General features: G+C 47.9%; 1 protein-coding gene across 1 annotated transcript; it reads right to left on the reverse strand.

Annotated features, from left to right (window-relative positions):
• On the reverse strand, positions 1–25219 carry sh3pxd2aa (SH3 and PX domains 2Aa). Its single transcript, XM_079220332.1, has 9 exons — positions 25091–25219; positions 14480–14593; positions 11820–11903; positions 7005–7122; positions 4937–5340; positions 4012–4061; positions 3463–3582; positions 2633–3055; positions 1–2506 (listed from the first exon to the last, which is right to left on the reverse strand). Exons 1-9 carry the CDS (start codon positions 25197–25199, stop codon positions 896–898), a joined length of 3033 nt encoding a protein of 1010 aa, XP_079076458.1. The 5' UTR covers positions 25200–25219; the 3' UTR covers positions 1–895.
• Between the last annotated feature and the right edge of the window lie 1243 nt (positions 25220–26462).

Below are 26462 nucleotides of genomic sequence, written 5' to 3' on the forward strand. Positions count from 1 at the left end.
GGATCTAAGATAAAACGATGCCGATTCATGAAATCTGAGAACATTTGCCATGTCAGATGGTACGTGACACGAGGCGGGAGCTTTAACTTTTCCAATTCGAGGCTGTTGGTGGAAAACAGATGTCACAAGAAAGCAGAAATAATTCTCTAAGACTTGCATCAACAAGTATAAGGCATTATAACATGAACAATGCAACTAAATAAAATAAACATATAACACAATTAAAATGATGTCTTCGTTTGCTTGATGACTTGCGGCTCTAAACGAAGAAAGTCTTACTTAAATCCCAGTTTTTTATTCTTAAATTTGAGTTGGACCAATCAGAGCCTTCGATATCGAAACATTGCACTTTGTTTGCAGCTCTTAATACGCTGTGGGAAACACTCCTGGTGGTGTTCATCGGCCTATGGCACTCTAAAAGATTTGGTTGATTTAACGTTTTGCCATCCACCATTAAGACCTCCATTCAGGTGATCGAATACAAAAGGCACTTATCGGCCCAGTGATGGGCCGGAATGAGCATAACCATTTTGCTGCTCAACATCTGGACTACATGATGCAAACCTCTTTAAGAGGTTATCGCTCCCATTCACACCATGTTCCATCTCAAAGACACGGTCCTCCTCAAACTCCCTCACTCACGGACGACCAGTCCCACATTGCTGTCTCTCGTTCCCAGCCAAGTATTCAAAGACATCTTTACACTCCTCTTGTGTACATTTTTAGTAAACCAGCACTAAAAGTGTCCTTCCTAGTCAGATTAAAATCTCTTTCCTTTGACACGCGGTCATCAATGTACTTTTTCAAGGACATATTGCTTACACGAGAGTGCGGGTAACATTCTGAAGGAGTGATGCCACTAACATCCTTGAAGACATCAAAAGGGGGGTTGGTTTTATTTCTTCCGCTCTAGGTAGTTGGAGGGGACCCAGCCCTTGCGGGGAAGCAGGCTGTCTTGCACCTGGCAGTACCACCATCCATTGGGGTTTCTTTCCAACACCTCCAGGCAGGTGCCCTCAGTGAAACCCATTGTTTCCTCATCGCCACGGTAGTCAGCGATGGACACGTACACTTCCCTGCCAAGGTTGTTGTGGATCAGCTGGCTCTTCTCTATGGGTTTGGGTCGAACCGTGGACACAGGGATGCCGTTGCGCTGGCTGACTCTGCTCAGGGCATCCTGGACGCTGCTTGTGCTGAATGCACTCCCGGAGGACCGCTCGGAGCGCTCGGCGGGCCTCGTCTGACTTTCCACAACTACGTGTGGACGCACGGTGCTGAAGGAGGCATTTCGGCGGACACCAAGAGTGGCCGAACCGGAGCCGTAGTGATCGCTTCTGCCAAGAGAGTCATTCCGCCTCAGAGACCCTGTCATGTAGTGTGCATCCTTGGCCGGCTGGGTAGTGGTCACAAACACAGACTGAGGCCTCACTGCCACCTGGCGTACCCCGTTCCTCATCCGTACCCCTCCATTAACGATCCCGGACGGCTTCGAGAAGCCACCAGGAGGCTTGGAAGGAATTGGCGGCGTATTCCTTCTCAAGCTTTGATGCTGCTGGCCCTGAGTGTTGATGTTATTGAGGGCCAAAACGTGCTGCTCGTTTTTCTCTAGGCTGTTGGACTTACTCCTACCGCTCCCATGTCTATCTAGGTTCAACCCACCTGCATCCCCCACGTGTCTGACAGGTTCCAGGTAGTACGAAGGAGCCCAGCCCTCCTCGGATCCCCAACAAATGTACCACCAACCGCTCTCCTGCTTCTCCAGAACCTCAACCTCCGCCCCGGCTGGAAAGCTGACCTCAGAGTCCTGGACCTTCTTATAGACATCCAGCGAACGGTAGAGATTGGGACCTTCCACGTCTGAGTCCCCACGACTCCCTTTGGAGTAGACAGAAGAGAGATCCGAGGTGCTGCGTGAACACATCGAGTCCTCTGATGAGATGACGGAGGCTGTTTCAGAGTCGTCCCCGCGAGTAGGTTTGAGGGTATGAGGCCGAAACTGACTTGTGGGCTTCAGCTGCCGTCTCAAAGAGCTGATGTCCGTCCTCTCAGGACTCTGGGGCTCCGATTTGGTCAGGAGTGGTTTAGGTCTGACTGAGGGCTTGGGCCTGGTGGAGGGGCTCTGACCTATTCTTTGCTCCACACTGCGGCTGAAGGCAGAGCCTTTCCTGGGGCCTCTGCTCAGTTCATCGGATGAAGAGCCGGGGCTGTTGTCCTGCGACCTGAAGCCGATATCTATGTGTCTGCCCAGCGTCTGGCTTCTCCGGTTCATCTCTGGCGTCATGGTCGTCATGGGTCTACCAGCGAGAGGTGAGGATCCGGATGGTTTGCGTGGAACCGTGGAGGAATGGTAGCTCCTTGGAGAATTTGGATCACTGGAACCTTTGACGGAAGTTCTTTCAACACCGCTGCTTGGCCTAAAGCCGTCGTTCTCATAGATACACTCCTCTTTTGCGACCTCCTCTGCAGACCTGAAGGAAGCTCTTCGATGAGTGAACACAGGGGACACCTTGCAGGAAGGAGGAGAGGCCTTGCAGGAAGGAGGAGATACCTTGCAGGAAGGAGGAGATACCTTGCAGGAAGGAGGAGATACCTTGCAGGAAGGAGTAGAGGCCTTGCAGGAAGGAGGAGATACCTTGCAGGAAGGAGGAGATATCTTGCAGGAAGGAGGAGAGGCCTTGCAGGAAGGTGGGGAGCTGCGGTATTTGTCACTGGCCACGCTGCTGATCTTCACATCCAGGGCTCGCTCACCCTTCAGGGAATCTGTGTCAGATTCACCTTCGCATCCAATTGCAGGAATATCATATTCAGGTTCCTCGTACACAGGCCTGCTCGGCGGCTCGGAGACTTTAGAGGCAGAGTTAGTGGGAGGAGGAGCCTCATCAGACTCTTGTTTTTTGACAGGAGGAGCTGGGGGCGGGACTTTGGGCCGGGTCAGGGTGCTGGTCCGGCGGCTGAGATTGGGCTTCTTGCGCTTGTCGATGTAGGAGCAGGGGGCCCAGCCCTCCTTCTCACCAATCTGCACGTACCACCAGCCTCCAGGGTTCTTCTCTATCACCTACACAACAAGACATGGAAGACAGACCATTGTAAAAATGTGTTTTTCTTTCTTTAGGATTTGTCACACATGCTGGAAAACTGGAAGGTTTTTGGGTTTGATGATCAGAGGATCCAGGACATGCTGTTAGTACATCTGCTATTACAGTCGTCTTGCACAGACATTAATGACAAACATTAACACACCGACCAGAATTGCCAGCTCAACATGTTGTTATCTTCATGTCTCTACCTGAGTCTACAGAAAGGGGATTCTGTCAACATCATCACGTATAAACAGAAATCTCAAGGTCGCATCTCCAGTGCCTTAGCTTCCCTGTCTGTCTGGGGAGCACTCAGTTGACAGACATAATCAATGAGCCCTGACTGTCTAATCTCATCGACAACAATGTAGATGTGGCCTCTTACATCAGCCTTTTGTCCTCCACGGAAACTGATGCCATCAGAGATGGAGGACTGGAAATCTGCTATGGTGTAATACTCTGCTTCCACAGCAGGGGCCTCTGGAGGCTTGGGTAACTGGAATCCCTGTACAGCAAAGAGAAAGAGATGTGAGCAGCTGACATATCTAGCCATCATTATAGGGTATCTGACATCCTCTTATCACACACACTATATTGGGATATGTTTTCCAGGATTCAAGGATCATTTTTTTGTCATTATGCAACACAGGGATGCACAACGAAATTCAGTTGCAGCCCATTTGTGACACAACAACACATGACAAACCAGACACAAAAAAAACAGTGCATTTTTTTAAAACAGCATCATAAGGAATGTAAACAGCAGCAACATACATAACTTTCTGGGCAGATAGTATGGCCGACATCCTCAAATTAAACATTGCCCATCAACTTGGGCTGTGTTTGAGCACCAAGGCATTTATGGCTGCATATGATAAAACCATACACATATAATAGTATCTGTAGTATTTAAGTGTGAAAGCAGTAGTCTTACCAAGTGAGTTTCTCTTCGTGGAGGGGGCTTTTGTCTCAGATTTGGAGACCCTGACCAACAAAGAAGCATCTCATTAAAACATACTTGCAATGAACTTAACCCATATCCAACAGTCAAGAACTACGTAGTTGTACTTGCAGCAGCCCTAAGTAGCTGTCAGTCAAGAATCAGACATCTTACTCGTGCTACTCGTGCTACCCGGGGTTACGCAATTAACCTAAAGTCCTCTTTTCCACTCGTTTCGATGTCTCACTGTAGGATTGCCAGGCAAGATCATCTCTGACGGACCTCCAGCCCACCTCACACAGCAGGACATGGATGACGCAAGCCCATGTAGTGCTGGGAGTGTTATCGGTTATTGCACCCAAAGAACTGCGGGCCGCTCCACAGCAGCAGGGAACTCTTTCATACAGCTTTGGTTGCATACTGAGTCTTATCAGTCTGTACTTTATCATATTGCAGCTCAGCTCTCTTGGCAGGTTGTTACATAACATCTGGGTTTCCTTGATGGAGGCCAGCTACACAGACATGGCTTCATAATCATTAATGTACAGTAGTTTAAATTGAGTCTAGTATTCATAGTAGTTAAAAAAGGTTAGCATTGTGCATTTTAGAAAACATGCAAAGGCATATAATTGGCACAAAAAAAAAACACCATGCGCTCAGGATGCCACAAGGAACATGTGACTGAAATGGAAATCCACACACCAACACCCCAAGCGCCCATGTTAAAGAGCCTCACAGATTAGTGTGACAAAGCATTGGATTACAGCACCATCACCATGTCGCTTACCTATGGCGTCAAAGCCTACACAAAAGGAAAATGACAAGACTTAACGTCGCGTACAAAGCCTCCAAACGCTCCTCTCCATAGTCGCGATGCATTTACTGCTCAAGTGTCTCCCAACACACCGCAAACACTCACCAATTTCCACTCTATGCGGGGCCACTCTGGCTACAGCCGGGGACCCTGCCTCGCCCCTCCCCTTGCTCTCATTTAGGGCAGCACTGGCCGCTATCCCCAGACACGGGCTGTTGGTGTCGCGGCCCGCACTCAGCCTCCGGCCCGTCTCAGCGTTGATCTCAGAGTTGTAGGGCATGGGCAGGCTGATCTCGCTCTTGGAGAAGTGGCGCTCCGGCGTGGTGCTGCCCTCCCCGTCCGTCTGGATGTCCTTCTCGCTGACCGACTTCTTTTGCAACAGGTTGCTGATCTCCATGATGTTGCCGATGATCTCCACGGGGCCCGTCAGGGTCTTCTTGCGGGGGGAGAAGTCTTCTTTCACCTTTTTTAGGTAGGAGGCCGGGGCCCAGCCCTCTTTCCCTAAGTACCTGTGGGTAAACACAGAACTGGTGTTTAATAGCATATCATTGCCATATCATCCAAAGGGTTTTTGGAGCTTAACCCACAGGACGGACAGAAATATCTGGATATCTAATTATGACCTCTCCTTTTATGATCTGCCAAGATCTGAAGTGCAATAGTAAATCCCCAGTTTCCCTTAAGAAGTGCAGTTTGACCATAAATCATACCTAAAAGGAATACATTAAATGGAAACAGAACTATTTAAATTGTAGTGACGTAGAGGGAGCCAAAGGCAAATAAAGAGACTCCGTGATCAATGCAAAGAGACTCTGCTTCCCCACAGTCACACATTTATTGCGAAGCTTAATGAGTCATTTCAGCGTGCTCTGTGAAACCAGAAGGAATGTTTCCAAACTCTGTGAGTCATCTGTCTCTCGGTGGGTTCGTTCTCTGCTCAGAACAGATCTGATCCCGTCTGCTTCCCTGTTGCAGGGACTCCAGCTGCGACCACAAGGAGTCCCCAGAAGAGGGGAGAACAAAAAAACGCCCTATGTTGAGACAACCCTGGAGCGTTGCGGCTCCGGCGCACGTCTGGAGTATCGCTTCCTGCCGGTCAGCGTGCTCTGACACAACTCGTTGTGCGTTGCAATGAGGGGCAAGTCGAGTCAATTTCATCTCTAAAGCCATGAATGTCACAAATCACCCATTTTCCTCCAAGGGGGAGACACGCCCCCTCCCATTCAGATGAGGACAAAGTACCCAAACAAGCTTGATTGTACACATAATAGCCATGTGCACAAGCAAGCGTGTGTGTATGAGCATGTGTGTGTGAGCGAGTGTGTGTGAGCGAGTGTATGAGCATGTGTGTATGAGCATGTGTGTGTGAGCGAGTGTGTGTGTGTGAGCATTAGCATGTGTGTGAGTATGTGAGCATGTGTGTGTCAGCAAGTGTGCGTGTGTGTGTGTGTGAGCATGTGTGTGTGTAAGCATGTGTGTGTGAGCATGTGTGTATTAGCATGTGTGTATTAGCATGTATGTGTGTGAGCATATGTGTGTGTGAGCATGTGTGTATTAGCATGTGTGTGTGTGAGCATATGTGTTTGTGAGCATGTGTATTAGCGAGGATGTGTGTGTGTGTGAGCATGTGTATTAGCGAGGATGTGTGTGTGTGAGCATGTGTGTGTGTGTGTGTGTGCGTGCGTGTGTGTTTGTGAGCATGCGTGTATTAGCGAGTATGTGTGTGTGTGAGCATGTGTGTGTGTGTGTGTGTGTGCGTGCGTGCGTGTGTGTTTGTAAGCATGTGTGTGTCAGCGAGTATGTGTGTGTGTGAGCATGTGTGTGAGCATGTGTGTATTAGCATGTGTGTGTGTCAGCGAGTATGTGCACCTATACATGCCACAAGGCAGCATGTGACGGTAATTAGGGGACACGGGGAAACAAACAACTGGCAGGAATTACACACTGGCTGGGTAAACAACGCACACACACACACACACACACTCAAATGCAGGACACCACATATGCAGCCGCGCCACATGTGACTCTCCGTATCATCGCCAACAACGTGACAACCAGCAGACACTGTGTGTGTGTGTGTGTGTGTGTGTGTGTGTGTGTGTGTGTGTGTGTGTGTGTGTGTGTGTGTGTGTGTGCTGAGCGAATTTTTTCCCCATCAGCGCTTTTCACTCACCTGATGTACCACCAGCCCTCCAAGTTCTTCTGGATGACCTCCACGGTGACGCCTTTTTCGAAGCTCACTTCATCCTTGCCTTGACTGTTGTGCGGCAGGATGGTCATGTACTTCTCCTCTGGAGAGAGAGAGAGAGAGAGAGAGAGAGAGAGAGAGAGAGAGAGAGAGAGAGAGAGAGAGAGAGAGAGAGAGAGAGCAGCAGCAGAGTGAGTGACCTGTTTTCCACCTCGCTTCCTTCTCTCCTCACCTGGTCGCACATGCTCAGCACCGATCAGACAGGTGCTACTAGAGTGATCTGTTAGCCAAAGCTAGCAAAATGTCAGCAATTTGTCAATATTTTACAGTCAAAACTGTCAAACTAGATAAAGAAAACAAAAGTCTGATGTATTTGATCATGTTTAACCTCAGCCAGGATATACAACAATGATCTCAATCATCACATCCTGACAGGATTACTAGCATACAGCTAGCATACAGCTGTTCATCATAAAAATAATACATATATTTTTGTTTTTAATGCACTGGTGTCAGATCGGTACTCTGTATTTGTATTTGTATCAAGAAGAAAAGTAAGATCATAATGTTTCCAGCTGCACCCAGACTGCTAGATGCCACCAAAATGCACACCGTCCCTTTAAGTGGAAAGAACTTCTGACGGGATGAAGGGAGGAAAACGGGGCTGGAGACATGCAGAGTATAAACTCGGCTGGAGGTAACAAGATTGTTCAAGGACATGTGGAGGTCAGGAGCCGATATCTCAGAGGCCCGCGTGCGTATTCATGTGAATGTGTGTGTACAGTCGGTCCAGACGGCAGGGATTCAAGTCCCTCTGCCGCCTCTCATCGCACAGCAGCTGAGGTCAATAATGTGGAGCAGAGTGGAATGTGTGGCAGGAACTGCAGCTCGCAAAGTGTGTGTGTGTGTGTGTGTGTGTGTGTGTGTGTGTGTGTGTGTGTGTGTGTGTGTGTGTGTGTGTGTGTGTGTGTGCGCCTCACTGCAGGGACAGAACAGTGAGCTGAGAGGGACGGTTGGTGGGATTCTATAAAATCTGATCTGGGACCTGCTCTGAGATGTGGGAGAAGCCACTCCTGCCAAGATCACGATGAGGTCACTTGGCCGTCGGCAGCCAATCAACAACCACCCAGAGAGGTCACACACCCTGACGGGGCTCCGTGTCAGAGTGTATAAAGAAAAAGAGACGCGCTTGTAATTCAATTGGAGACCCGAGCGGCTCTTATTTCATTGTCAAGATCTGGGGATCGCGTCCGCCCGTCTTCTTTATGAAGCGTGGCGGTAAAGTCTGTGTCAGCAAACGGGCCTCAGAGTGAACGCCTGCTCTCTTCCATTAGCTGATTAAATCCTGCGAGAGCATAAATCCTCTTTGTTTTTGTGTCCTTTGCCAGTGCCACTAAATCAAACGTTGTATCTCGAGTGCCTGCAACGAGCTGTAAAACCCCACTCGCACGTTTCTTATCGCTCGCGTCTCCATTCACAAAGCACACACGGGAGAGAGGTGCACAGACTGCGAGTCAAAGTCAAACATTAGCTGCTGGCGCTTTCAGCGGGAAAAAATACATGGAATCTTTTTTTGGGGGGGGTTGTCTTGACTTTCTGGCACTCGTATCGTCCTCCACAGCCATCCCAAGCCCTTGGGTTTGCCAAGCACTTGAACCCGAGCTCTGCTTGATGGAGGGGCTAATGAGGCCCGGCTGACCCGAGAACAGTAGCCGGACAGCATGGCGGCAGACGGGGAAGGTGGTGAAAAGTTGGAAAATCCACACAAAAACGTTTGGCGTGACTCCAGCTGTCACAGGGAGACTACTCTTGGATGGTAGAAAGAGAGCTCCGGGCCCCGGAGCCAGCTGGTTTACACCGGAGCCAGAAAACACTCACCGCCGTGTGAGACTCTGTCCTCTGGCTCCAGCAACAATGCCTCACACACTAAATACTCGCCCCTAATGTACTACTAAGCTGTTTACATGGCGGATGAAAATGAATATTCCTGTTCACATGCAGACGAGCGCACCCTGATAACGTGCCTCCCTCTCCTCAAACCTGGTGTCTTAATTGGAAAGTGCTCCCTTCAGAATAAGAGCTAATTCACCATATCCAGAACAGAATAAGCTGTCTACATTACTCATATCACTCAAACATTGTATTACTGTATTATTCAAGTGTTCATTGGAGGGTTATTCGGATCAGCTGCTGTTCGGTCAGGACTTTCTGATCCTTCCTCCACTAATGCAGAGCTCATTTGAACAGATCCTATCAGCCACAAACTGCTCTCCAGGCCCCGTGGGACGTCTTTCTGTCTTAACTTGATTGAGGTGATTGTGAGCGTTGAGAAAGCAGCTGGAGTGAATGTTAAAGATCTCCTGTCCACTAAGGCAGTGCTTCTCAAATGGGGGTACGTCAGATTTTTTGTATATATATTTAAAATGAGTATCTATTAAAACAATCTTTTAAATAGTTATTTAATAAATATTCAATCAAATATAAGTTCATAAACTGTATTATATATATTCAATATTAAATCAGACACTGATGGCAGAGCTTGTTGAGAACCACTGCACTAAGGGATCGAGTTCACTTCAATGAAACCCGATCACTTCCTTATTATTGAAGACGCATTTGACTGTTATGACGGAGGCTGTTTAATGTTCATCACTGTGAAGGCACTCGTGTTTCTCCAGCTTCACCCTGTGACTTTTCAACTGAAAAGTTGTGAACTACATCAAACTTTGGCCAAAAGGTTTTCAGGACCGGCCGCCACGGCGATGGCCTGTAATAACTTTAAGCGATGCAAAGTCATGCTAGCCTGTCCCGAGGGGTCTGCATGTTTGCACTCAACATTCAAAAGATGTAAGTAGCATTAACATGAAGACTCATGGCAACACAGAAGCTATGAATGAAGGCCTGAAACTACATTTTGGTTTCACTGGCGTAGCAGTGGGAGAATCAGCGTGAGACCCAGCGACTGCGGCTCAGTGGTAGAGCAGGGTCGGCCTTCAATCAGAGGATCGGCTGTTCGATCCCCGGCTCCGCTAGCCCATGTCGATGTGTCCTTGGGCAAAACACTTAACCCGTAGCTGTTCCTGTATGTGCATGATTAGGTTGGTCAGGTGGCACCTCGCATTGGAGCTCATGAATGGGTGAATGATGACTAGTATTGTTAGTATGGAGTGGATGGAAGACTAGAAAAGAGAAACACAGCCAAAGTACAGCCATCACCATGTTAAAGGGCATATAAAATGGCTTAAAATCAAATATATATAAAATGTATATAGCTAGCAACAAGAGAATGTGACCTGACGTGCTGGAATTCCACACATGGCCTCAAAGTGTTTCATCCTCTGGTGGCGACCACTAGCCGGGTGACTCTTCCACCAGGCTCCATGGAGGTTGAGGTCTGTGTGATTAAAACTAGTCCGCAGATTGGGCTGATTTCACACTTTCCAGGGGCTCATTGGGTCAAGCCCCACTGTTCTGGGAGACGAAACATTCCTGCAGCCCTGGAACACTGTTCTCCTGCCTGGCTTCATGTGCTTTGATCTCAGCCTGTGAATGATGACGTGCTGTAAGCGGTGACCCTTTAATACTTCTGCTAAAAGGTCTCCAGTTTGAGTGAGTAATGTTCCTAAAAAACTAAACGTCTGTGCGAATGTGTTTCCTGTATCAGTGTGTGTGTGGATGTGTGTTTTTACACCAACAAACTTGCCTCCTGTACAGTCTCAGCCCCTACACACTACACCTGAGAGTGTGTAGCCCTGTATTCTCTTCTGATTAATCCACAATGCCCCGTTGCCCGCTGGTCGGGGTAAAGGCGTCCAGCCCCTGTGCTCTGATGATAAGAAACGAGGTTCTACAGAACAGCACAGGTCCAGGAACAGCGTCCATAAACACATTAGTACGTTTGAAGCCCTGACTCAGCCTGGAGCCAGACAGGTGTCGGACTGACAGTGAAGTTTCAGACAGAGACTCACGTCTCTCTTTCAGCATTGAAGCAGTGATGACTCGGCAAAACCAGATAACTTGCTGAAACGCACAAATGAAAAGCAGGCCGCAACATTTTCATGAAAAAAGCTTGCCTTAATTAAGCAGCGACACTGTGATACGATCATTTGCGTTCGTGCTGAAGGAGCCGAATGGTAATTATCCAAATCTCTCTAGCGCACACTGCTCCGTGAGCCGGAGAGCGCTCCATGTTCGACGAGTGAGATTTTACTGTCAGAGCTCACGGCCCAACATGCTGCTCAGGTAGAAACCTCAAGGCCGGTTGTTGTTGTTGTTGGCGGGCTAGTCCAGATGTAAATGAGGCTGTTTATACCATGGGCCATAGCGGGGTACCGTGAGTCTGTCTGTGTGGATGGTGGGCGCTGTATGGGGGAGTTTTAGACACGTGGCGATAACCTGCACCAGGCGTACGCCACACGTCACAAAGACATGATGAAATACGTGTCATTAAGATGCCTTGTTGTCTTACTGTGTGTGTTATGCTACTGTTATTCCTTTGGACTTCACGGTGTCCTCAAGTCTGGAGCACTGGCCCAAGAGGTCTCTCTGTGTGGGAGAATAAAGCTGATCGGAAGTGGAGAGGAAGACCCTCCTGACCGAGATCTGCACTCAGACTCCACTTCTCTAGTTGTGTCTAGTTGCCATTACAATTATCCACATTTCATCACCTACAATAACTGAATGTTGCACTTTTATGGTGAAACGTGTCCGGGTTTGTATTGATGTGTGCATTCATTGTAACTGTGTAATGTGTGTGTGTGTGTGTGTGTATGTGTGTGTGTCCACTGTCTCCATGTTCACCTCTGCTCTGCTGGCGGTTGACTATACCCCCGAGGGTCCAGCGGCGGTCCAGCCTCTTCAGATGTGCCTTCCGTCTCTTAGTAACTGATGATGATGAGGAGGAGGAGGAGCAGCAACCAAAAAGGGGCAGAAACAAACAAATGTGGAGATTAGTGGGAGAAGCAGAGGTTAGGAAAAGGGATCAAAAGCATAAAAAAGCGGTGGTTAGCAGCACAGCGTTTCCATCAGGCAACGCTAATAGAAGCCAGTAGATCTTCTCTCGCAGTGGTGAGCTGAGTGTGGTACGTGTTGAGTTAATATATTCTATTATAAACGAGCAGCTGTGTGTGTGTGTGTGTGTTCATGTCCATCGTTGGGGTGGGGGGCAGTACATTTTATTCAGTAAATGTAATGGCCTGCCTCTGCGAGAATTCCACCTGATACTTCTTCAAGCCTGAAGCGCAGTTCAAAGAGTGCGAATAGGATATTGTGCGTTGTATTTTTTGTCAGAGGGCCCGCTCTGAGAGCTGCACAGCGGTTGCTCTCCGATCCATCCCGTAGCGTAGTTATGTTACCACCTGTTCATCTGACATTTCCCGTTTGTCTTCGGAATCAGCCGATCGCAGAGAGCCGAGAGACTCGTCCGGCCGCTCGGTAGAATACACAGTGTCAACCTCCATCTTATCAAGATATTCCCGTCTGTAATTGAGCCATAAAACCTCCCATCATTAGAACCATCAACGAGGGAGGAAATAAATATTGTATTAATTTAAATTGATGAGGTCTATATACAGTTTCCAGCTGAACTCGCAGCCCCTTTCACTCCTTATTGTTTAAAGAATCAGTCAGAACATGATGAGTCTTATTGCATTGTCTGAGGCCACATGGAGAGCAAACACATTAATTACGGGGAGGATGGATGGAAACAGCACTTGTCTAATCTGATTCCTTCTCCATCCTCCGTCCTCTCTTCACCTCCCTCCCTTTGTGTGCCTCTGCTACTTGTCATGTCCTCTACTCTTCTGGATTCCTCCCTTCCTTCCTTCCATCCCACTGAGCACCACCCTACTCCCGTTGACCTCCTAATTGAAATATCAGCTCAGGAAGGCACAAAGGGAAATGTTATTTGGAGGTAATTTCGGCGTGCTGCCTGTCGGTTCCCCTCCAGCGAGCTGAGCTGTCAGTGGAATTAGTTTACAGAGCACGCAGAGATAATGAGAGGAGCGGGACGACGGGGGGAATAAGAAGTGACAATGTGTGTGAACACTGAGGGACCAGGCCTAATGGGAAAATGGAGGGGCACTAACAGAGGCTGGGGGAGGATGGGAAGGGAGGGTGTGTGTAGTGTGTCATGTGTAGTGTGTAGTGGTGAGCTCAGGCACTTCACACATACATTCCCTTGAGTGCATTGGCTCACAGAGAAAGCAGACTGTGAGAAAAGTGATCAGATCAAAGCCACGGGTTGCAGCCCTTTAACCCGAACCCCTAATCCTATTAATTGCTTGAGTTGTGTTTAGATGGGGATTATATATTATTGTAGCCCTCATTTTTATGTTTATTTTGATACCTAACATGATTTTTTGGGGGGGTGGGATTCACACCATTTTTTTTTCTTGATTTGTATCTTGTGACCTGATATAAAAGGGCTCAACAGGTTAAAGGGTCGTGCTGGTTGAGGTGGACCGATGCTGGGATGAGGTACAACTTCAAGCGCCATAAAAAGCGGCCTTTTTTTACTTAAATTAGTGTTTTCATAACTGACAGAAACATTGGGCAAAGCTACAGAAATAAGACCCACGTTCCCCTGTAAAGGGACGACTGAAATGTAATTGTTTAATATTCCAGAGGACACCAAATTAAACATATTGGATGTAGCCATAGAAACACAACAAAATATCCGACCAACACTCCATGTTATTTCACCTACGGGATGCAGGATGGATACGGGCACTGACGACATAAAGTAGGTGTGTGTGTGTGTGTGTGTGGCAAGGAAAAAACATCCAAGAAAGGAATGAGGAGAGCCAACAGCGGCTGTGCTGAGGAGCTGTCATCATCCTGGATGGAGTGTGTTGTGTTTGAGAGTGTGTGTCTTGCAGAACGTGCACACGGAGGCTTGCATGTCTTAATGAGAGATGAAATCATCTGTTGTGGCACAGTGGCACAACACACACACACACACACACACACACACACACACACACACACACACACACACACACACACATGTGCATTTATTCATTTATCTTGGATTCCAAGGGTCTGAGAGCACAAAGGACCTCGTGAACGTGATCAAATGCTCCGTCCGAGTGTTTCGACTAAGCATTCGGAGGAAAGGCCCCAACACTACGAGGCAGTCCTGCAACAGTTGCAGCCTCTCGGGGGAGTCACAGGAATTTTGTGTGGTGCCAAAATATTGCAAACCCTTTGGCTGCGGGCCGGTACCATGTCACCATGCAGCTGCTGGTCCTTAAGGTTCCCAATGTGTGGCTGGAAGTGTGTGTGTGTGTGTGTGTGTGTGTGTGTGTGTGTGTGTGTGTGTGTGTGTGTGTGTGTGTGTGTGTGTGTGTGTGTGTCTGTGTGTGTGTGTGTGTGTGTGTGTGTGTGTCCTGTTCCACGCAGGTTCCAGAACAACGAGCTCTGAGCTTCATGATCTAGTGGTGTGCCGTTGGTGAGCTCACCTTCTCCGGTCCTCGAGGTGCCCAGGTCCAGGTCGTCTCTGGTGACGTTCTGTGAGTCCAGGTATGTAGCCGGCACCCAGCCCTGCTCCTCCGCTGTGCTGACGAACCACCAACCTGGAGAGAGAGAGAGAGAGAGAGAGAGAGAGAGAGAGAGAGAGAGAGAGAGATAGATAGAGAGAGCAGATTAGCACTGATGATAATATAAGGCCTGAAGGATGAAGGATGCAGCGAGCATCATTCCCACGACACTTTGACACCGACCGATGGAAACACGCCCCCGAGTCCCTGAAACAGAGACGTGTTTCAGGGACTTGGTCAACGTTCCATCGCCAAAACATTTCACAACCAGTAACGTGGGGCTTTTCAACAGTCCGGTCTATTGAGGCCGCTTCATACCGAGCTCCAGTCCCCGTCTCCTCCAGGTACCGTTACAACGTGACAGCCTCTCTCTAGGGCCAGCGTCTGGTTTGTCCCTCCTGGGCTGCTGTAGAAACATGGAGGACTCTGTGAAGAGGACCAGCTTTGTAAATATGAACGGTTCTTACTGTAACGGCCCGTTAGTCCCATGTGTCTCCTGATCTGTCTCCACTACACCTGTGGTAATCACACACACCTTGCTCTCCCTGTTCCAGTGTCAGATTGTCTTTGTTATTCCCAGTGTGTGCTTTGCCAGCTTTATGGTTTTTTTGGACTCTGCATGACTCTGTTTTTGATCCTGTCGGATTCCTTCCCGGACTGACCCCTGCCTCGCCGCGTCTCCTGTGTCGTCCTCTGCTGCCGAGTCCCTGCTCTACCACCCCTAAACAGTTTCAGATCATTCACACACTAATAATAAACATAGTTATGAATATCATGCCATTTCTGCCAATTACTCCCTAAATGTCACACACTGTTCCTTTTAAAATGGGGAGACGTGGGAAGCTCATTGCAGACTATCTTCTATTTCTAGGGTACAGGAGGGAGTCGTGTAAAGCCTGGCTTGTTCTCAGAGTACTTGTTGTGTACAGTATGCGGTGGGCAGAACTGTTTTGTTCTTTCTCTCAATGAGTCCAGCGGTGAGGTCATCACTGCTCCCATGTATCCATGTATCTACAGCCATCTGGCTGCCTCCCTAGTGTGTGGGAGAAGCCTTGTGGTGAATCATCACATCACACCCACCTTTCATTTTTTATTACAGACACCAATAACATTTACACATATTATGAACGATGTGGAAAATGTGTCAGAGAGCGGTGTCATAGGGAAAGTACCGTAATGGTGAGTTTCTACTGTAGGAAACAAACACAGTGTGAGCGACTGGACACAGCATTATGTTCAGATAACTGAACACTTATGGGGGCAATCATATTAACTATCGCTGTGTAAATAGTGAAATGATCACTATTTTTCTGATATTGTAGTAGTTATCCAGATACACGAAATATTCAGTTTTGTGACACTGCGTTGATTTTGAATCACTAGTTTACAGAGATTGGTGACAACAGCGGCTCAGATTACACAAGAAGTCGAGCTAAGAGGTCGAGACAGGGACAGGGTGGTGGGATTCGGATCACACTGCTCTGATTGCACATCCAAAAAATTAAAAAAGTCCATGTTATTTGTACAATGACAGTTTGTCTATATTAAATATTAGAAAAATTGCAATACATCTCAATAAAGTGAAATAGAGTTACGTCACCACATTCAGTAGCTCTTTACTGCTGTTGTGTCACATAGAGCTGCTAATATTCATCACTGGGATCAGTTACCCTTTCCTAGCTATTACTTATTATAATTACTAATAATCCAAAGGTATTTAATATCTGATGATAATAATCTCACTTCACTATTCTTTTTTTTGTCGTATACTTTGCTTGATAAATGACTTAATTGAACAAGAGATGATCACAGTTATGGCTGATGCATTTGATGTTTATCCACATCCTGAGACTTCAACTCTTTGTTTTTACAATTAGTTTTGCAGGTAATGATTCTCCTACAGATTAGACCACAACGACAACAACCACGACACTAACATGGTTTACTGGCTTCAGACGGGACCGACCTCAGAAGAGGAGCCCGCTCAGCCCCCCTCTCTCTTCAAACACACACGGGATCACACTGAAGCTCCGCCTCCCCACAGCGGCTCACGTCTCTCAGTCGGCGGAGCCTTCTGTGGACGCTCGGTGCCGCCTGAGCTCGGCCGTGGTTCACCCTCGGACCTGCCGGAGTCAATTTAGTACCCGGTCTGGCCTTAACCCTTGAGGAGAGGGTGGTTTCAAAGGAAATGTAGGTGGCGCCATGGCAGTATTACTATGCTAATATAGTCTTACACCATGGCGCCTGGGTGAAGAAGCCGTGTGTTCAGGGGAATAGAGCTCAGCACCGTGTCAGGACCTTCCTATTGGGGGGTCGAGGCTAGACCAGGCTTTTTAGAAATAATGAACCTACTTTGGTAGGCGTTTGACTGTGGAGAGTTAGTGTTGTGCGCTGCCTGGCTCGCTCCACATGTTCCACATCAGGGCTTTCAGAGACTGATTCCCTGCGACCACTTAAAGAGCAGAGGAAGAATTGGAGCCACCTGTGTGAGGAGAGCAGTAGTTATTCCACCCGACTCCTGCTAGAAAAGCAGAGAGGTGGATTTCCTGCACTGGATCAGGACCGAGGAGACTCCCATCGGCAGCGGTGGACCGGACCTGACCTTCAGTCGGGCGGACAGGAGTGCGTGTTTGGTGGAGAACGCTCAAGTGGAGGCGGCAGGATCAAACTCCAGGAATGACGTCCATTAAATCTCAGCAGCAGCAACGTCCACAATAAAGACTGTCGACATGTTAGATCGATGCCAGAGCGATGGAGGGTGCGGGTCTGAATGTGGGGAGTGAAACTCATGAATGCTTCTCTCCAGGCGGCTAGACAATATCAAATGAGTCCATTTTTAAAGTTGACCTTGACTGAAGAGTATCAGGAGTCTCTTCAGCCGTATTGCTGATCACAGCTTCACAATGGAGGACTATTCGCTGCGCCTGCACTGGCCGAGCACTTCGTTATGAAACTACTCCATGGGTTTTGGGGGAAAGCTTCAGACTTGTTTTTTGGCTTTGGAGAGTTTGGTGACACGCAGCAGTGTTTTGGGAAACACGTTCATTAGCTGAAGAGTGAGCTGAAAAGAGATCTCATGTCTGTGCAGCTGTAACCGGCCTAGCTCTGTCCTATAACTCAGCACAGCTCACCTGTTGTTGCTGCTGCTGTTGTTATTAGTATTACGGACATCTCTTTGTATCACTCCATACATCAGAAAATACAACAGCCAGACAAAATATATTTCCTCCATGTTTTTCCAAAATAAAATGTTGTTTGAATCAGGTTGTGACCTTCTGACCTTCAGAATATAGAGATGAATGAAACAGTAAAGATTTCACTGGCTCTGAGAAAAAACTATTGCCTTGAAAGCGGTGGATTGTAAAATGACATACATTTTGTATCAGTTGATTACTCAAACTCAGACTTATTTATCTGTATTCCAGCTTTTATGATATAGGTATGTTTACATATGCAAGTGAGGCATTATCTTATGGAACTGTTGGTGAATCAGGAGGCAACATGGCCCGACCTCTCAACATGGACCAGGGCCCCAGTGTGTGGCTGTGATTCTGCTCTGCTACACAATCATTTTCAGACGGAAGACAAGTTGAACAGCGATGGTTTGACCAGTTGTGTAAATCAGCAGGCTGGCAGACTTTTCACAGCAGAACAAAACACCCCAAAGACCGGAATCAGGGAAGCAGCCGCACGCCAAGCTTCAGACTCCAGCTTGTGCACACATGGTCCTGGAGGGCCCGGGTCCTCCTAGAAATCCAGCTGTGGAGAACGTGGGCTCGGACAAAGCAGATAAATGAGGAGCAGAAACAGTGCTGGAGGAAGAGAAAGGTGAGGGTCAACCCACTTCTCTCAGGGTCCAGGTGTGACACGCTGCCAACTGGCTCCTGCAGGGAGAAAGAGACTGCTTTTCTTACAGTTCCACGGAAAATCTGTCCTGTAGGAGGAGATCTGGGCCAAAGATTGGCAGTCGGATGGAGAGAAATTTCTCAGTAAATTAAGCCAAAGCATAACTTGGCACAGCATGAACTCTGGGGTTCAGGGAGGGCGTGGTGCTCAGTTGAATCGACTACTTGGACAGTAACACATCAGTTCGTTTTCATCCCCTGATGGCCTGATACACTTCCTTTGATCAACTCAAATGTATTGCAACATCATCCCATTCAAGTAGGTCCAAGTGCACATTCCTAGCAGATTGTAGTAAATCTACTGTTGACCCTGTCAAGTTCTTCCTCGTAGTATTCATTACTGTGTTCAGGCATCTGTCGACCCGTCAAACTCAAGGATCCACTGGATCGTCATTACTGTTAGATCGAGCAACACGGCAGCTCCTCGTGATTCTTTTTATTGAACACAATATTGTTAATGTGGGATCATCACTATAGCAGACAAATGGACAGGATTTTGGTATCAGAAGTGTGGAGGACGTGCAAGTTCATGCTTCCCCGAGAATCAACCGGCGCGAGTTTTCCTCTGGCACAACCAGACAGGAACACTTTTATCTCTGCATCTGCCAGTCGCATTGCTCTGAACCGCGCTGAGCGCGTTCATAATATCCTTACACGCCTGTCAGCCCGGGGACGACATTCACAGTGTTGATCCCAGTCCTCGTTAGAAGAACACAAGGACGGTTCCTTCTTTCACATGGTGAAACTACAGCAGCTATACAGGTCTTCTATAGGGGATAAAGGCGTGTTCAATTGTTAACTTCCAACATGTGGAGGAAAAATGAACGTGTTATGATATCCTCGCCTTCTGTGGAGTTCAGTGTGTATAAAGCCAACGTGTTTCCAGAAGGGTTTGTAGCTGTGATCAAAGACCGACTTGAAGAGGAGGAAAAACACATCTCTTTTCCCTCGGAGGCAAGACAAATAACATCGCATGTACGTGGACGAGGTCAGCCAGGGAACAACGAGCGCCTGAGCAGCGGTGGGAAATAGTCTGTTCTAGTCTTACACCACTCAAACACTACTTGTCATCCCTAACCCATTCATACACTGATGGAAGCAGCTAGCTACCCGCCCATCAGGCCTCTAACTAAACAGGTTAAGTGGACAAGAAGAAAAGGTGTTGGGGTAATGAATGTAGAGGCATCTGTACACGCAGCAGAACCCAGAGGACTGGTTGGTATCAGGTACGAGTGCTCATTTCCTGTCTGGCGGCGGGTCTTCTTATTGCCCTGGTGCTCCGTGAGGAGGAACCCCGGCCGACCCCGTCGCTCACAGCACTGAAAGAGATCACTGTCTTCTTGTCGTTTCTCCTGAACGGATTCACACGCTCCTGCTACGACATAACAGACCCAACTGTTCTGGAGCATTTAAGACGTGCTCAACAAGCGATGACTAATATTCAGAAAGGTTATGCAGCAACACCTGCTGTCACACACACACACACACACACACACACACACACACTATGAATATGTAAGGCAGTAGAGGCGCTGTAATTGGCATTTCTTCACAGCATTGAGCTCTAATTGGATTTCTTGCTACACCATGTCTTGGCAAGCATTAATTGGCTGCTTCCTCCCAGACGGAGGGAAAGTGGAGGTCACAGGGAATACAGCAGCTACAGCAGCTGAGCACACACACACACACACACACACACACACACACACACACACACACACACACCCCAGTTGGAGAGCTTTTGGAGGAACAGGAGATACATTAAGTGAAGCGGGACCTGAAAAAGTACGGTTGGATGGGAAAGAAAAGGACAGAGGTGAGAGAGAGAGAGAGAGTGAGAGAGAGAGAGAGAGAGATTAAAAGGGTGGTGTGGGGAGATGAAGAAGACCGAGGAAGGAGAGCCGGCAGATGTTTGGCTGGAGCTTCAAAGAGCTGGTATTCTTCACTAATTCCACCTCCAAAAACCCCACTGCACACTTTCCATTGGGTTTCTCCTCTCAGGATCAGGAGGGTCACATCGCATCGCTTTGACGAGGACGTTAGAGGCGTGACCTTCAGGAGGACCACAAGGTCACTGTCATTCTTGGCCCCTCGGCTCAGCTGCTATGAGCAGACCCCCCCCCCCACACAGAGCTGCTCTTCCTGGGCAGCGGGTTGAGCGGCCGCCTCATCCTCGTGCAGAGGAGGCAGAAGGGATTCAGAGAACAGGGTGGAAGGTCTCCACCACGCTGCCGCCTCGGCCCCGGTACTCTCTTGAAGACGCACTGCAGCAGCTCGGGTCCCGTTGAATCATTTTCATTGTGAAAAAAGACGAGCGACTGTGTTGGAAAATAAACGCCTGGGCAGTACCCGCACTAAATGTTTGCTTACGTAACAAAAGATCTGCTGCTTGGGTTGTTTTTAACAGCAGACCATGCGGAGAGTTGAATCAATTCAGCAGATACGTAGTCAGAGATGCCCTGAAGTCCAATATGAGTCAAATATATGAGTCATTGTCAGGACCTTTTTTTTAAAATTGTTTTCCAGCAAAAAAATAATAATCAAAGAATAATAAAATTCAGGAATTATAATTAACGATATATTAATGCGTTCATCACTTGCAGCTGGTAAAAGAGCCAACGTTTGTATTTCTAAATACTGCCTGGAAGCCTAATCCATAATAATACATAACTCATTAGTTGGTTTATACAGTATTTTGTATTAATAATCTTAAATCTGATTAACAAATTATCAGTATTCTCTTGTTAATTTATCAGGCACACAAGTAACATGTGTTGTGCTTCTGGTGAATATAACTCATCTTATTTCCATATATGGATTTTGTTCATAGCCATTGTTAACACCAACTTTTAAGAAACCAGACGTATTTGCATCGTCAGCTTCGTTTGAATGCCAGTGATGCCCAACAGACTGAATACAGAGTGAATCACAGAAATACTCTAAACTATATACTGTCACATCCTACAGGACTCCCATGATAATATTTGTCCAGACACGTATTCTGCTCACGTCAGTAGACTAAGAGAAGTTTGAACAAACTGAAACCAACTTCTGCTGAGAGAAAGTGGAATCCACTCGAACTGCCTTATCACCGTGAAGAAGAAAGCTGCTAACTTGTTTATAGCCGCCTCTCAACCTCGAGGGGGGGGCTGTTTCATATTCATCTCAGGGTGGAACACCGCTTTAAGACACTTCAAAGCTGGTCTCAGTTAAAAATAGGAAATAGGACGTATGAGGGGGCACCACCCCTTCCATGCTGTTTCTCTCCTAGCAAGTCAGAGCATATTTCAAGGTTGTATTGACACTGGAAGATGGAAGCATTACATCCCAGTTTGAAGCTCATGTTACTGGCCTGAAGTGTTCATAAAACATGGGGGTCTTGTTACTGAGCCACACTGGTTACGTGGGAGGGGACAGCCGGAGGCGGGGCTTTCAATAACGACTACACATCTCGTTCAGCGGGGGTCAAGCTCAACCTCTGCATTCAGCCTCCGTACGGTATATACTGTACGTGTGTGTGTGTGTGTGTGTGTGTGTGTGTGTGTGTGTGTGTGTGTGTGTCACCCCAATTGATGCCAGCCCTCTGCTTTATAGCCTGCAGGCAAAGTTAAATGCAGATCATCTCTTAAGACAGCCCTCACTACACCTTGATTGAACCCGGCACAATGATCATTTTAATGCTCCCCTCACAGTCCGCTTATTATTTCAAATATAATTCATTCGGAAGTTTCGATTGTTTTATTTTGCAATGGTTCCATAATCCAAAGATGTATCAATGTGTGTGTTTGCTGTATCTGTTGTATTCTTAATAGGACTATTGTAGTGCTGAAACTATGTATTGGTATTGGTATAACACAGTAGTACATTTAATATGTTGGCTTCTTGTATGGGTTTTCAGCTGATGATAAGCATTGTTCGTGAATGTTCATGTTAATAATAATAAATTAACTTTACCTTAAACATGAAACCTGGTTTCTGTGCAAGCTTTCAGACCGCATTTCTTACCACAAGAAGTAGTCCGTGCTTTCGTTTAGAGAGATTGCTCAATGTTTTCCAGCCACTACAAAAGCTATTGTTTCACAGGCTTGTGGTGCAAATGACCTCATGCAATTTGAGGTGATGGTACTAAATTCCCTCTGAAGCTGATCTGCAGGGGGAACGGTCCTGACCAAGCAAAGCACTCAGGACGAGCCGCTGGAACGTCCCTCACCACATCTCCTAAAGGTGCCAGAACTCCTGGCACTGCTTCTCCCTCCATCGGCATCGTACCCGCTGACAAGTAACACCACATAACCTGGAGATGTCTCTCATGTTCCCATGTGGTCCATTGCCATTTCTGACAGAAGAAATCCACAAAAACACAACAGGTTCATTTTCCATAGAGGATTAGCGTTATCTGGCAACACAAGGGGAGGTCGTACTCTATGGGAGGTGCAGAGTCAAGTCCAGAGAGAGGTAAGCCAATCTGTCTAATCTCTTTAAATCAGCTGTGACAAAATGCCCCTGAAACTTGGCACTAAGGAGGGCCAAGATATTTGGGCAAATGGCTTGGCACTAAGGAGGGCCAAGAAATTTTGGGCAAATGGCTACGCCAGCTGGTGTTGTGGCTCGAGAGGAACAGTCACCCAAGGGATCCTGTTGGCAGTTCAGCGTCAATGTCCTCCTGGCATATCCATTAGTCTCAGCTGATGAAACAAGGGAAGAAAGGGTATTCTCCCCTACATATCCCTCACTGTGGCCACAGAGTGAAAGGCTGGTCCCTTCTCTGAGACGATATCAGAAGCTCATGATGCAAACATCTGTATAGTCAAAGCTCATGAGGCCATGTGTTGTACGCAACATCAAGCATTTGTTTGGCGGTTTGAGCCTTTGTGGACAACAACAGGAGAGAATACAATGTTTTAGCCCCCGAGGCAACCGCAACACACCAAGGCTACCAAATTCAATGTGGCCAACCAATAAGGTTTTCGTCAGGCATATCTGGTCACATATGCCGTTTTATTTTCTCCAGCTGGGACGTTTGTCTCTTTAGGGACCCAACCCCTTGGTGCTGCATGAATCTTACTTCACTAGATAGCGGTTCCTAAATAGCAAGGTACTTGAGCAAGCGCACAGAGACACAGGGTTCCCACACTCTGGGGCACAACCACCCCTGCAAAGTCATTCACATACACACAGCTCACACACACAACTCAAACACACAACTCACACACCCAGCTCACACACCCAGCTCATACACCCAGCTCACACCCAGCTCACACACAGCTCACACACAGCTCATCAGTTCACCAGCTTTCTCCATGACGATGGCTCTTCACAAGTCCACGGTCGATAACTTCTCACAGGGGGGGACAACAACAACAACTCTGGAGTCGAACCCGTAGTTACATCAAGTCAGGCCTGCAGACACTTAAAAACTGCTTGGAATATTCTGTGTTGGAAGGAGCAACTGCGTATTAATGTGGGATACCATCTGTCCTCAATGTGTGGAGAAAAATATCTGCATTAGAAGTAAAAAAGCAATGGATTTCAGCCTTGCTTTGGGGCGGGGTGTTAAAAGACATCACGGTACGACACTGACACGCACTGACTAGAATGTTAAAGAAAATAAGCTCAAATTAACAGCCAGTCAGTGTCAAAGCAAATAAGCAGAGCAGGAGGCTGCAGTAAAGCCTTGCAGGAGGGGGTTGTGGGATATTATACGAGCTCTCGGATGTGTTTGTCTTGGAACAGCCTCCGAGTGATGTCATCATCATCATCATCATCATCATGGCTGTTGCTCCACTTCTTTGGCCCAGAAATGACGACAGCACACAAACACACTTCTCGGGCAAAAGTTCCCCTGAGTTCAGAAGTTGCTCGTATTGCCGTGAGGGCTTTCGATTAATGTTGAATGGAGCTTTCAGACGCTGTCGGGCCCGAAAGGGGATCACACAACAAATGGACAGTGTGGCTATGGCACCATTGTGAATATTCATGAGACGGAGAGTTTTCCGTTGATCAAAGTTGCATGAGTAAAGTCAGAATTTCCCGTCCAGTGAAGAGTTAACAGGAACACTTGACATTTGGAAGACTCACAAACAAAGCCGAGAGGAGAGGCGGAAATGAAGAATGAAGTCAATCCGGAGAAGACATCCTCTTCCTCCAGTGCGTGTTGAACCAAAAGCCACATCACAAAGATAAATCGTTTTCCCCATGCAACTTCTTTACAACACCAAAACTTAATTAAACAATTATGTAATTTGTGCTGACGTAGGAGGGGGAGGGGGGGGGGGGGGAAATTGGAAAGTCACCAACAGATATGTGAATCGTACACGGAGACGAGCAAATGACGAGCTGGTTCAGAACTGACTCATCGAGGCGCATAATCCCTCAAAGATGACAAGCCGAGATATCTCACAGTAAAATGAATTTGCACACGTAATAAGTGTGCAGATAAGAGCGGGCGGGATGAGCAAACCCTCCCGCTGAGCTGTCTGGAGTTGTGCAAGCTGCTGGCTGTCAGTGGGCTGCCTGCAGAGGAAATCACATCCAACTGTGGGATTGCTAAACCTCCTGTTTAGCAATCCTCCTGTCATGGATCGGAGTCACATGCCTGGCTCACAAACAAAACAAAGAATCCACTCACCGCTTTCGCTCTTCTCGATCACGTCCACCGTCTCGCCGGCCTTGAGGCTGATCTCCGAGTTCTCCTGCCTCTCGTAGTTGGCCACGGCCACGTACTGCTCCAGCACCATCGGCTCCGAGCTGTCGATCCCTGAGGGGAAGAAACAGGCCGTCAGCCACCTGCCCGCCGTGGCGCCCCGCGACCTCCTCCCCCCGCGACCGACCACGCCGCCGCTGCCGCCGCCGTGCGCCCGGTACGCCGCCATAGGCCGGCCCCCCGCTCCCCGCCGCCGTACCTCCCTGACCAATCAGAAAGCGAGCTCACGACTCGGCTGCATAGTCCCAAACGTGTGGCCACATCGCTGAGTCGACCCTCGGCCCACAGCGACGGGCTGAGGAGCATCGGAGAGGAATCAAAACAAACGGAGAGGGCGGGAGGAAAACGTTTGCAGGGGCGGCATCTCACACCTGAAGGGATCCATGACAGAATCCAAATCTTTTTAAGATCCAAGAAGAAGGGAACCGAGGAGGGAGAAAGAAAAAAACAAAGGAAGAAGTGGAGGAGCTGCTAAAGGCTTGAGGGGAAGACTGGGGAGCGAGTGAGTGGAAGAAGTTTCCCTGTGGAAAATCAGCAGTGCGGTTGAGAGGAAAGGCCTCCCCTCCACCGCCTTTGGGAGCCAGCCGTTGGACGGAGAGTCGGGAGGAGGGGGGCGGGACACACCAATCATAGTAGACGGCACTGCTGGCCTTAAATAGAAACATATGAGTGGACTAGAGAGAGAGAGAGAGAAGCAGGCTGGGTCCATGTTTATGTGAAACAAAAGAAGAAAGCTTTGAGTTGGGGTTCGGCCCCTCTGTTTTCTCTCTGATGTTCAACCCTTTCACTGCCGGCAGAGTTCATCTGATTCCTCTGGGCTTGTTTGGCCACGGAGAGACACATTTACACAAGAGGAACACATCGATAGAAGTAGTGTGGCCAAAGAGGCACAGTCCCCACCTCTGTGCTTCTACTGCATCCGTCCTACAGCGTGGAGACAGAACACGCTGATCACAACACCCAATCAAGTCAACCTGCTCACCAGACGGAGCGCCGCTGTTGGACAGTTTGAAACGCCGCGTCAGAACGATTTACTGATGCATTCATGAGCGCCAGAGGTCGGCCAATGGTGGATTTTTACAGGCCGGCATAGTAAGGATAGTTTGGAGCAAGAAATAAAAGAAAACAATGAATCTGAATGAGTCTTTGACTCTTTTACAGACGGAACAAACTGGACCTCTAGTAACGCCGAAATAAATACATTTGGGTTCATGAACATCAAACTCAAAGTGTTACTTCATCCCGTGCACTTTATTTTAACTTGAATTTTTATATTCTGTTGACCCAATATTAAATA

This window comes from Taurulus bubalis (genome assembly GCF_910589615.1).
Source record: "Taurulus bubalis genome assembly, chromosome: 6".
Lineage (NCBI taxonomy): Eukaryota > Metazoa > Chordata > Actinopteri > Perciformes > Cottidae > Taurulus > Taurulus bubalis.